At 32.0% G+C, this 12,178-nt stretch overlaps 2 protein-coding genes across 2 annotated transcripts; both read right to left on the bottom strand.

The window, feature by feature from the left end:
• Window positions 1–102: 102 nt before the first annotated feature.
• On the bottom strand, window positions 103–1,653 carry LOC100778726 (uncharacterized). Its single transcript, XM_003528693.5, has 2 exons — window positions 986–1,653; window positions 103–779 (listed from the first exon to the last, which is right to left on the bottom strand). Exons 1-2 carry the CDS (start codon window positions 1,067–1,069, stop codon window positions 366–368), a joined length of 498 nt encoding a protein of 165 aa, XP_003528741.1. The 5' UTR covers window positions 1,070–1,653; the 3' UTR covers window positions 103–365.
• Window positions 1,654–3,566: 1,913 nt separating this feature from the next.
• On the bottom strand, window positions 3,567–8,120 carry LOC100778181 (ubiquitin-conjugating enzyme E2 34). Its single transcript, XM_003528692.5, has 10 exons — window positions 7,864–8,120; window positions 6,346–6,492; window positions 5,892–5,946; window positions 5,339–5,377; window positions 5,137–5,200; window positions 4,977–5,038; window positions 4,842–4,881; window positions 4,637–4,664; window positions 4,190–4,281; window positions 3,567–4,089 (listed from the first exon to the last, which is right to left on the bottom strand). The coding sequence occupies exons 2-10, from the start codon at window positions 6,400–6,402 to the stop codon at window positions 3,810–3,812; spliced, it is 717 nt and encodes a 238-aa protein (XP_003528740.1). The 5' UTR covers window positions 6,403–6,492; window positions 7,864–8,120; the 3' UTR covers window positions 3,567–3,809.
• Window positions 8,121–12,178: the final 4,058 nt, after the last annotated feature.

Raw genomic sequence — 12,178 nt, 5'->3', positions numbered from 1 at the left:
TCATATAACAAAAATCTGTCTATGGAGGGCGTTTTTGTTACTGCTAGTGCTGTATTATCAATATTCTCTTGAATTCAGCAATCTTATCACATTAAATGTTTTGAAAAAAAATTGGCACCAGAATGAGTTTTTAGAACAAGGAACAAAGATGACTTATTTTGAATTGTGTTTGTCCTCTATCAAATCCAACAACGACCAAATACAACTTTGTATATTCAAAACCAAAACATAATTTTCTTCTTCTCAAAGGGCTGATGTTTTGTTACATTGGTTAGCAAAATTCTCTCAGCAACCAACACATAGTAGTAACTCTCTCAGTGAAGCTTGTGTCACCACAATTTGCAACTATGCTAGTGATAAACAAGTCAAGTAACCACATAAAGAGGGCCATAGTTCTTTTCAGCAGGAGGGCTATTGTTGTGTTGTTGGAGAGAGATATAGGGTATCTCATTTTCCTCCCACTTCGTGGGTTTGAATAGACTCACAAGAGGACCAGATGATGGACGCCAGTGTTTCCCATCAGAACTTCTGGAGGATCTATACATTGGACCAGAAGAATGACCATTCCATTTACCAGAACTCTTTGATTTAGAATTGGTGGTGGTTTTTTCACTATGCTTGCTTTTCTTGTCAGTTTTCCACCATGAAGTCAGAGAACTTTTCCATGACTTCTTCCCTTTTTTCTCTTTCTCTGATCCTGTTTTCCTAGATTCTTCCGGGTGCACTGATGAACTCTTTAGTTTTGCTTCCTTTCCATGTAGTCTTGCTTCCTCCAAGAACTAGTCAATACCACAAAAAGCCAAAACATAACTTACAAGATCAAAGTAAAAATGAAAACCATCTCAATACAACATCAAAATTGGAGAATGTTTGTTGAAATCTTTTCTCACATTATCACATACTTTGACATGAAAATTTATTAACAGGTTTATGAAATGTAACATTTGTGTTAAAATTTAAGAGCCAACAATCAAGTACTTAATACCTGGCAAAAGTCTTGTTGCAGATCAAATCCATAGTCATCATAATGGCTTGCTTCATATGTTGATTGTGATGGAGATTTCATCATTTTCGACAAAAAACCATAAACTTGAGATGAACAAAATGAAAAGCAGAAGACCCCAAGAGAAGATAAAAATGAGGTTCTCAAGGATTATGCAAATTGACTAGATAACTCTTCCTATGCAAAAGAAGAGTATCTCTTTGTGAAAAAACCTTCAAATGGAAAATAATAGCTTCTAACTTATAAATCAAATTAGTTCACATGGGGGAATTTACTAGCTTGGTTCACAAAAGGCAAAGTTCAACAACTCCTCATAAAAATATCAAAGTCAGAGGGCCAGTTATGGAGATGACAGTAACTGTGGTGGTTGAAATGGCAGTGCAGTTTTAGGCTTATCATTTACATTTTCTCATAGAGGAAGAATTGGCTTGAACTAGTAGAAGGTGCAATATATGGGAAAGGATTGCCTTATATAACATAGTACATCAAATCCAGACTCAGCACCAGACAAAATTGCTAGGCTAATAATGCCAATGAGAAAATGGTAGAAATAAAAAATTGAGAAAAAAGGACAGATGAATGAAATCTACTATGATCCTATAAATTAAAACTTCACTTTCGTAGTAGAAGAGAAAGTTATCGAAACAATTGAAGAAAATGTTTAGTTTTTGATAGGGACCAAGCATCCAAATATCCGGACCGAAAAGTGGGTGAATATTGTTAATTATTATGACAACCATTTCTTTCCTCACCTAGACCATGCTTAATCACTACATTTCACTTTATCTTAGCCTTTTCAAAAAAAAAAAAACCGTCATTCTTCACCTAAATTAATTCTTTCTATATATAATACTACTAAACCCTCATTCATGAAGAAGAGAAATTATAAAAGAAATAGAATTAAACTGAAGTTTCACTTTGATATTAGAAATTAGAACAAATTACACTTGTTGAGTTTTTTTAAATTACACATAATACCATCTTCTTTCTATTCCTATACTAAACTCTTTTATGTTTGAAAACATACATGATTGAGAATCAGAAATAAATTACACATTTTCTTGTATCGATTTGATTTTAAAAGGAAACTAATTATTATTATCAGTCTATATAAACCAACACCATAATGTCATTCAGTCATGCGACTTCAGTCCAATATGCCTCTGATTTCTACTGTTTAATATGGTTCAGAGTCTGACAAAGATATCTAAAAAAAATTGCATCTTCGCCCAGAGGCTCGGAGTTAAAAAATGTTGGAAAACCGACTAACACTCCCTTATATGTTATACTAAAAAACGAAAATATTTTTCCAATGTTTTTTAAACATTAAGAAAGTATGTTGGGATAAGAGAAATAAAAAACATAAAGTTTCACTCATGATAGTTTCTTTTGCATCCTACCTGATTAAAATCATCTATGAAAAGTAAATAGTTTTATAAAATATCCATTTTGGTAATTAATTTTGCGAAATAACCTATTTTAGTAAAAAAAAAAGTCTCAAAATTATTTTATTAAAGACTTAACACAAAATAAAAATTTATTAGGAAACAAACATAAAAATTGAATATTTATTAAAGATAAAAAAATACATTTAAGCTTAGAAAAGATGAGTAGAGTAGATGATAAATAAAATAAAAATAAGATGTGTATGATTGAAGAAAAAATGAAGTATAAATATTCATTTTAGTCTCAGAGAATGTGAAATGATGATATATTGATCTTTAAAAGATAAGAAAATCAAATTTAATATCTAAATTTGTAAAAATTGCGACACATGCCATATCATTAAAAATAATGATGTAAAGAATTAGAAAAATGAATAAAAATAAATAGGGAGAATTAGGATCCTTCCTTTTGTCGTTTCTAACACTCAGGACATAGGTGTTTTGTTTTGAAAGTTGTTGATGGAGACCTATTCATCGATCCTACTTGACTATTGTCTTGGCCAATATATGGTATGAGATGGAAAAAAGATATTGATAAATGAAATTGTAATAAACGCGGTATTTTAATATTAATTTAACTTAATCAGGCATGCGTATATTTTGTGAATTTAATTTTTTTTTAGAGAGGAAAGAGAGACTTAAAAATTGTTATCCTTCAAGTTATATTTGTGGAGAGCTTCATAATTAGCCAAATTTATAATTACCTTACAATGAGATAGAGGTTAAAAATGAAAATCACACAGTTTGAGGCGGGAAAGTCTAACTATATCATTTTGCAAAATCTTGTTGCAATATAAAAATAAACCAGATTCGTAACCCTTCCAAAAATAATAATAATAATAATAATTTACTCTAATTTTCATCTTTGAAAAACTGTTTCTTAAAATTGACCAAAACCAGAAATGAGAAATCCAAGTACCATATATTTCTTCATAGAAAGTAGCATATTCCATTCTTAACTTTTCAGTCTTTATACACACTGCCACTAAAGGGATCAAAACTTGACTGCGAATTACGTTTATGGTTTTATCGGATATAATTTACCCATTCTAAAAAGCATAATGTACCCAAGCAGCACGTGCAGGGTGACCAACACCACAAGACAAACCTCAAAAACATTTAGAAGAAAGTCAAAAGTATCAAGCATGTAACTTCTTAACATTCACCACCAAGAAGCTGGCAACATAGACACAAAGGAGTAAATTCAGCCCATAGTAAAACGCAGCCTCCATGTTCATCATTTCATTTCCCTATACAAATTCTGTTAGACATGACAACCTTAGCAGAACATATAGTACCAGTTCCAGGAGAACACTTTCTGGACCCCTTATACCCTCCTATGAAGATTTCTTTGCCTATCATCACAGCTGAAGCAGTGGTAATGCCATTACAACCCCAAAGATGGAGAAGAGTAATAGCATCATCCACGTTGGAAATGGTTTTCTGTTTTTCCTCACTTCCTTCAACCCATCTACTCTTCTCATGTCTTCTCCATTGGATTCTAATTTCTTTTCCAAAACTGGCCTTGAACTCTTGTCGGGAGACGTATCCGATGAGACCCTCTCTGGAGCAGCCTGCTCAGAAAGCTGTTGCTGGTTGTACTTCTCAACATACTCAGGGAACATCTTCCTGAATGTAGCACTGCATGGAAAAATTATCGATACAACAGGAATTAGTTGTGAAAAATAAATTAAGAGACCTTGCTCACTTCCATTTTGAATGGCTGGTACAATATACTTACTTCTTACAGTTGAAAGAAAGGGAAGATTTTGCTAGACGCTGCTTCTCAGCAGTGGTGGTGTTTACACTGCCAGTGGTTGGACTGTTGTCCATCTGCAAAACAGAAGATTGTCAGATATCAAAACTCACAAGAAAACACTGCATACATGTTTAAGTATCAACTGCACAGGGAAAACATATGAGTCAACCAACCACAAGAAGTAGGAAAATTGTATTAGCTTTTTTATGCTATAATATATAAATATTGATCACTTGAGTTTTGTGTCCATGGCAATGATGAGGGACAAAGGTTTAACTCCAACCCCACCAAGCCACCCCACCAGCCCACCACCACACAGAAAACTCAGATGAGGCAATACAAAGAGACTAATATCTTCAGAGAAAAGAAAAGCCACGGGAAATGGAAGAAACTAGAGTTTATGTACAATATGAGAAAACTACAACATACCATGAATGAAAGAAGCCCTGTTAATATGCTGCATTCAAAAAATTGAAAACATTAGTATAAAGCTATAAAGCAATAATAATCCACATTTACTGTTATTCACAGATATCAATTCCTCATGCAAAAGTCAAAGGGTAAATAAAACAGTAAAAAACAAAACATAGTAAAGTGTATAAATAAAAGAACTTCATAACTAAAACTTTCTGACCTTGATACAGACCACATGGGATTCCAACTTTCTGGATGAACTGCAAAAGTAGCAAATCCCGCAGAAATATTAAATTGTAATATGGGTTACTCATGATACTAATTGTTTTGTGCTACAACAGAAAAAATAGCTTACAGTCACTCATAGACAAACAGATCTTTTTCTGTGTCATGAACCGTCCATTAGGTGTAGTCATGCTACATTATAGAAATATAAACTTTTTCAAATTCAAAATGGAATGGAACAGATAAATGAAAAATAGAATGAACAAGCAGACTACAGCAAGAAGGATTACCTGATTCCAGGAGGTTTATATGGATATTCAGGAGGAAACTTGATTTTTCCATAGTAATATCCACCTAAAATGGGACCAAAGGAATATAAATACTATATAAATTTTGATAGGATTACATAAATTGGGACATTTCAAAATAACAAAGCACATGGGGACTGAAAAAGTAAAATGTCAAATATGCAGTTATCACAATTTGCTAAACCTGCAAAAGGTGTTCCTTCACTTCCCTCCAACACATAATCTGAGACATTAACATAGAATAAGGTCAGTATCAAGTATCAACTACTCCATGGCAAACAACTTAAAATAAAATTGCTGATATCATGCTACAATATTTTCCTTTCTTGCTGACAATCTAATTAAGGAGGGTGAGCCTCGAAGCAAAGGTAAGGTTGCTGAATTGTGATCTGCTGATTACAGGTTTACAACATTGATAAAGTCCCTGTTTGGATAAGCTTCTCTATAAACACTCAAAGAAGAAGGAAAAGTGAAATATGCTTCTCTCATAAACTAAAAATAGCTTACCCAAAAAAGCTAATTTAACTTGTGCATAAGTTTTTTAGCTTATGGGAGAAACTTATTTCATGTTTCCTTCTTATTTTCTTTTTCTTTAAGGGCTTATAGAGAAACTTATGCAAACAGGGCCAAACACATATATGATATAGCAAGGGTTCAACATAATCTTTTTCTTCTTTCTGAACATGAGAGCTCAGCATAAATAATATAAGAAATGTAACAGTATGAAACAAACTTACGCCACTCAAGAATATCACTTGGAGAAGGACGAGCCACAACATGAGAAACTGGCTCCTGCAAATACAAATTTAAAATTAAGAATTACCCAGTTGACATATTCTATAAATATCATCATTTTTTTTATCTTTTTATTTATTAAAAGGAAATGCCACGTCAATGATTGATACAGACCCAAACAATTCACCATCGTAAATTATGCATTGTAGACTAATCAATCATGCAAAAATTATTCAGAGTAAAATGCAAAATATAGAGGATAGTATGTTCGCTGTCTCTGAAGCTCTAAACATTTTACCAGTCACAACATCAAATTACCAATTTCAGAAATATGTACAAATTTACACAGAAAAAGGAGAGAGAAAGAGAAGCGGTGAGATAACAGAACAAGCATAACTATATGGCTGTACCAACAGAATAAGTAAGATTTAGAAAGACAAAAGATGCTGTACATACTTTACAAAGGGCTCTATATTCCTTCTGAAGGCGCTTGATGCATGATTTCTCCGCCATCCAACAAATTTAGCACAGTATCAAGAACAAGGCCCTACACTATACTCTGTTATTTTACACTCAAATGCAATTTTTATTTCCTGCCAAAAACTGATCAAGAACATAAACATCAATAAATTGAATATATAATAAAGAAAATCACAATAAGCATTAAGCAATCTCTGTAAAATAGAAGAAGAAACAAAAAAAAAAAAAAATTACCACAAGACAAAAAGTAGGTTCTATGTAAAATATAAAAGGAAATGGAGATGCACGTTCACACATGTGTAGACACAACACAAGTGCACAAACTGACAAACACTGTAAACTGTCATCAGTCTAATTTAGGATCAAACCATTATTTGGTGCAGAGAGAGGAATTAGCACAACACTATTCACAATTACCATGGCAAGAGAATAGTGGCTAAACCAATTATTCAACTCTCTTTTATAATTGAATACAACACATCATAATTGGTCGTCTCATTTGTAAACTGATTCATCATATTGACTAAATTTCTCTAAGGATTCAATATTTGGCAGTATGGTTAAGTTGCAATCAATGGGTAAACTCAAAGACCAAAAAAAAACAACCCAGACAGAGCCACAAGTAACAGCATGAATATCATTTGTTTTATCTGATATTAAAGCTAGTGAAATTTAAGGATTTGCCTTGAAAACTAACTCCCAAAGGTTATTAGGACCCAACTTAACAAGAAACTACAAACACCATAAATGGACAGAACACAAACAATAATAATATCTATCCAATTCATACAGCAATACATACTCCTCTATAGTCAGTGCTTGAATTTTAAGGAATGCCTTTTAGAATTACATTACCACCAATTTCCCAAGAATCGGTTCTTAGAAGTAGACTAATCCTGTAAGTTCTAGGAAACCACTAGGATTGTATACATCAATAACCAACAAACAGCAGCAAACCAAATTCATTAATTTCTCAAATTATACCTATCCATGAACAAATTCTTATTGTACGAACCCTGCTCACTCTAAACAAACAATTTATGCTCCCAATCACTGTCAAGACAAGTCCAACCCTAAATTACAGCATATCCCTCGAATTCCCCCTTTCAATATCATGCCCCTTCTTCGATTCCACAAGTTAAACGCCCTGCCACTGAAGTAATTCTACCCACACACCCTGATCCACACAACCCTAAATATTCATTCTTCGGATGATGCACTTCCCATTGTTTCCACCGCGAATTCTAAAAGCAACAATTATACCCATAAATCAAAATTAAAAATTAAAAACGGCACAATCAAATGACAGAGATCAAGCCTCAATCAGACCCCCACAAAAAAAAAATATCAATAAACAGATTAACAAAATATATATACATAACAAATTTAAATCTGAAACAAAGTCAATCTGCAAATTAAACAACAGAAAAACAAAAATCACGATTTGATTAATTCGTTTCAGTCGGCATCGAGACAAGAAGCAGAGAAATTGACCTGAGATCCAATTTCTCGTTGTCCCAATTCAACGCAGAAGAAGAATTGGTCGCGAAATCGGTGTTAATTATATTTTCCCCCCTTTCGGTTACAAAGACAGAGAAGCGAAGGGGAAAAAAAGAGTTTGAAAACGACGGCGTTTAAGAGCAGAATCTAGAGAGAAAACACGTAAAGCTGCGTTTCCATTGTTATGTGCTGGATCGAGTGTTATACACCACCATCACAACCACTCTCTCAATCACATTTTCAGAGTGAAACTTCCTATGCATTGACTATTTTAGCCCTTTGTTATCAGGCCCACGTCACCCACACGCATGAGGGTATTTGTGTAATTCTGATTTTTTATGTCCATTCATGGAATTCTCTTAACCGTAGGATTTTTTGGTACCAGGTAGGATTTGACTTTGGCTAAGATTCTTTTTTTGGAGGACATTTTTGGCTAAGATCACTTTTTTTGAAAATACAATCTAAATAAAGTTGGGAAACGACGCATGAGAAACATATAGAAGAAAAAATAATCACAAATATGATAATCCATATAATGCGACAAAGAAAATTAAGAAAAATAATTTACATTAATATGATATTTGTAATGTAAGAGTGCTCATATATATTATAACTTATGAAATTTAATATGGTGGAATGCTTTCTAACTGGCTAGCCGGATCAAAAAATTGGTTAACTAGTCAGGTGACGGTTCAAATAAACTACAGAATTGACCTAAAGAAAAATCGGTAAAAAAAATGAAAAATCAATAAAAAAGAATATTGACATAAAATTCATTCATACTTTGTCAATAAAAAAATGTTTGATATAACATCATCTTACTTTTTTGTCTTAAAAAATAAAAATTAATATAAAATATTTGTTATTTTCTTTTGTATTCCGAATATAAACGGGTTATTATTAATAAATATTGACATATATTGTCAAATTTTAAATTCAACTATTATAATATATTTTATTTGAACTTTTATACGTACTTAACAACCTATTTAATTATGTTTTATTTTTAGTATTATAAAGTTACGCTAATATTATTTTATTAATATTAATTTTGGTTCGACCTCAATCACACAAAATCGATATACTCATATCATTGTTTTCATCGATCAAGATTTAAAAATATTGGTCTATTGGAAGGAGTTAACTCCCATACTCAAAGAATCAAGATTCAAATTCTCGTCTAAAGATGTGTCTACATTTAGTTTATATTCATGTTTCAAATTGGATTGTTTCAGTCATAATTCATAACCACTATTATGTTAAAATACATTCAAGCTTGTTAACGTAACTCTTCTATAAAAAAAAATGTCCGTTAACAAATTTAATATATATGAGAAATATATTATATTTTCTGTATTTCTCATATATATAGAGAGAGAATCTTAATTTCTTTTCCATTCCTCTTGTCTCGTGTATAAAACGTGCTGAGGTATGTGAGAAATAAAAAATATAGAACAACTTCCCCGTTATTATATTGCTTAGCTCTAATGAAATGAATCCAATATTGATATATTATCCGCGTATTTTATATATTATATATGTACCTCAATGGAAAATTAGGTAAAACAAACAAATTACGTTGATGATGTACTATAATTAAAAATTTATAACAAAAATTTAATTATTAAGATTTTGTTAGTTTATCTAATAAAATCACTGTTTTATTAAATGATTATTTGTTTCTACCTAATTCCTACTTTCCGCACTAAATTTCTGTAACTTCTTCCGGGGAAAAAGTGAGAAATACACAATAATGATAATGATATAATGCAATTGACCACTATGCATTAAATTGGAGTATTTCAAGTTTCAACCATTTACGGGTAGAATAGGATTTCTGACACCGTCCACCACCAAACACCAATTCACCTAACAATTTTTTTTTCTTTTTTCTTTTTGAAAATGGTATGAATACAATAATATAAATTAATAATTTCATGATTAGTTTAACAATAGTTACTGATGTATAAACCATTTTTCTAATGTGATGCGAAAGTTGCTACTTGTCACAATAGCAACCATGTATCTATTGTGGAGTTTTCATGTCATGTGGAAAGAAAGACACGAAGACTATAAATGTAAAATTGTGGAAGGGTATGAATGAATTTGTCCATTATTTTTGCTTTACGTGATTGTGACGATACATTTATGATATATCCAATAACTATTCCTAGTAGATGACTAACCGCTAACACCCTTGATGTTTCAAAGTAGTGGCATGAGTGATAATTTAATTGAAGAGTGTATGAATAACAGTGAATTTCATAATAGGTTCTAGAAAATGAGCCAACTATGAACGACCAACAAAATTTTACTGATTCTTGAGTCACCCTTGTGAAAACAAGCATTTTAATCTAAATAACATGGAAAGAGTACAGATTAAAATTGAAAATCCCATTTGATTTAGACAATTAAGCAACATGAACCTAAACCAATTACTACTAGACGTGTACCAGAAAACATGTCAATGCAATGTGATATCCTATTGGGTCTTTTCAGTTTTCATGGTCACCACTAGGCAAAAAAATAAGAAACTTTACTCTTGAATCTTTTTGTCTACTTAAATTGAACATATTGGGTGGCAAACAGCTACAGAAGCTACTAGTATATATTTCCTTAGAAAAGCTAAACCTCAGAGAAAAGTAGAGGCATGCTTCTGATACAAGCTTTATTATATGCTTAAATGCATGTCATCTCAAGAATTGCAGCACCCAGCAACTTCTCTTGCACCTTTTTGGTGTGATGGAAGTCATGTTTTTTCACTGAGCGTGTGTCAAGCTTGCCCCAACAAGGAAGGAACCAGGTATGAACATCCAACATTCACTTTAGCTGTTGCCTAACTAATAATAATGTTTGGTTCAATCCTATAACATATCACCTTTGGAGGAAGATTGGATTAATAAAAATTTAAATGAGTTGAATCTCAAGATTTAACTGCATCATAACAGGCTTTCCAAGTTAAAAAAATACTTATAAAAAATACCTATACATATTATTTACCAATGAGATTATCACATTATTTTTAAAGAAATTTAAATTCATATTTTTATCAGGATAAGTGTCCTTATATTTTTATCAACTAAATCAACCTTTTTGACTGTGGTGCAAATACAAAGAAGTCGAAGCTTGATAGTGTGTTTGATTTGTGGTGTGGTGAAAGAGAAATAATTATTTTTTCACGTTAAAAAACACAACTCTTTGTAGCTTCAAGATTTTTAGGGTGAAAATTTGATTATTTTTTTTTCAGTGTTACGGTGAAATGTACTAAATAGTTTTGTAAATAGTAAATACACATCAACATCACGTGGCTGATCACGTGACCTCTCTGAATTTCCTGTCCCTCTTTCCTGTTTTTCATCAAATCCCAAGGCTAAGACAGTACAAAATGTAGCAGTTACAGCACGTGATCCCAAAGGCATCAAATCCAAATTTTCAGATATTTACCATTTCACTTTCAGATTGTACTAAAAAGAAAGAATAAATAAATGCTGATTTCACTTGACCCTCATTGGCTTGAAGGCTCTTAAGTAATGCCACGGGCACTACACAGAATCCTCCACCACAACAATGAAGGCCTGGTCCTTGGTACTGGCAGCTCTTGCTTTCACACTGTTAGTGGTGTCATCAACTGAGGTTAATTACTCTTTGATATTCAGAGTGAAATCATCTTCTCATCAAGCTCTGAAAGATTTGAGGGGTCATAGAAAAGATCCTTCAAAGCAGGTGGAGTCATGTTTCCGAGCAATAACCCCAAGCAAATCAAATCCTACACAAAATAAGTAGTTCATAGTCTCATACGGTTAGGCACTGCAATAAGTGTATCTCAAAACTAGTAGAGCTTTTTATTTTAGTTTTTCATTGTAATTGCCCACTAACTTCTAAAGTTACAGATAAAATAAAACTGTTGGTGATGAATTGCCAATAATTATGTATTGAAGTTTACTTAGTATTTTACAATTTTTGCTAGTTAAGCTTGTTCAATTATCTGATATAATGATATACTTAAATTATTCTATTTCTATAATGAGAGCTTAATAGGATCACAATATAAGCATTAACAATTTTGTCACAAAGAATTTATTGGGAGGAGAATATATGTCTTATGTGTGTTTATGATTCTCGACAAAGATTTATTATTATTTTAAGCAAATACTACTTTGTACTAAAATACTACTTTGTACTAATATGGTGGTAAAAAAAAAAAAACATTTCATTTGATTTAAACTATTTCATTAATGTAAATTGACATGATTTATGATTTTTGTTTTTGGGTTTGTGTCTTTTGGAGTTGAAAACCAAACTCATTTTG

The sequence above is a fragment of the Glycine max genome, chromosome 7 (genome assembly GCF_000004515.6).
Source record: "Glycine max cultivar Williams 82 chromosome 7, Glycine_max_v4.0, whole genome shotgun sequence".
NCBI lineage: Eukaryota > Viridiplantae > Streptophyta > Magnoliopsida > Fabales > Fabaceae > Glycine > Glycine max.
Note: the sequence above shows the minus strand (reverse complement) of the source record. Positions and strands in the feature narration are given on the sequence as shown.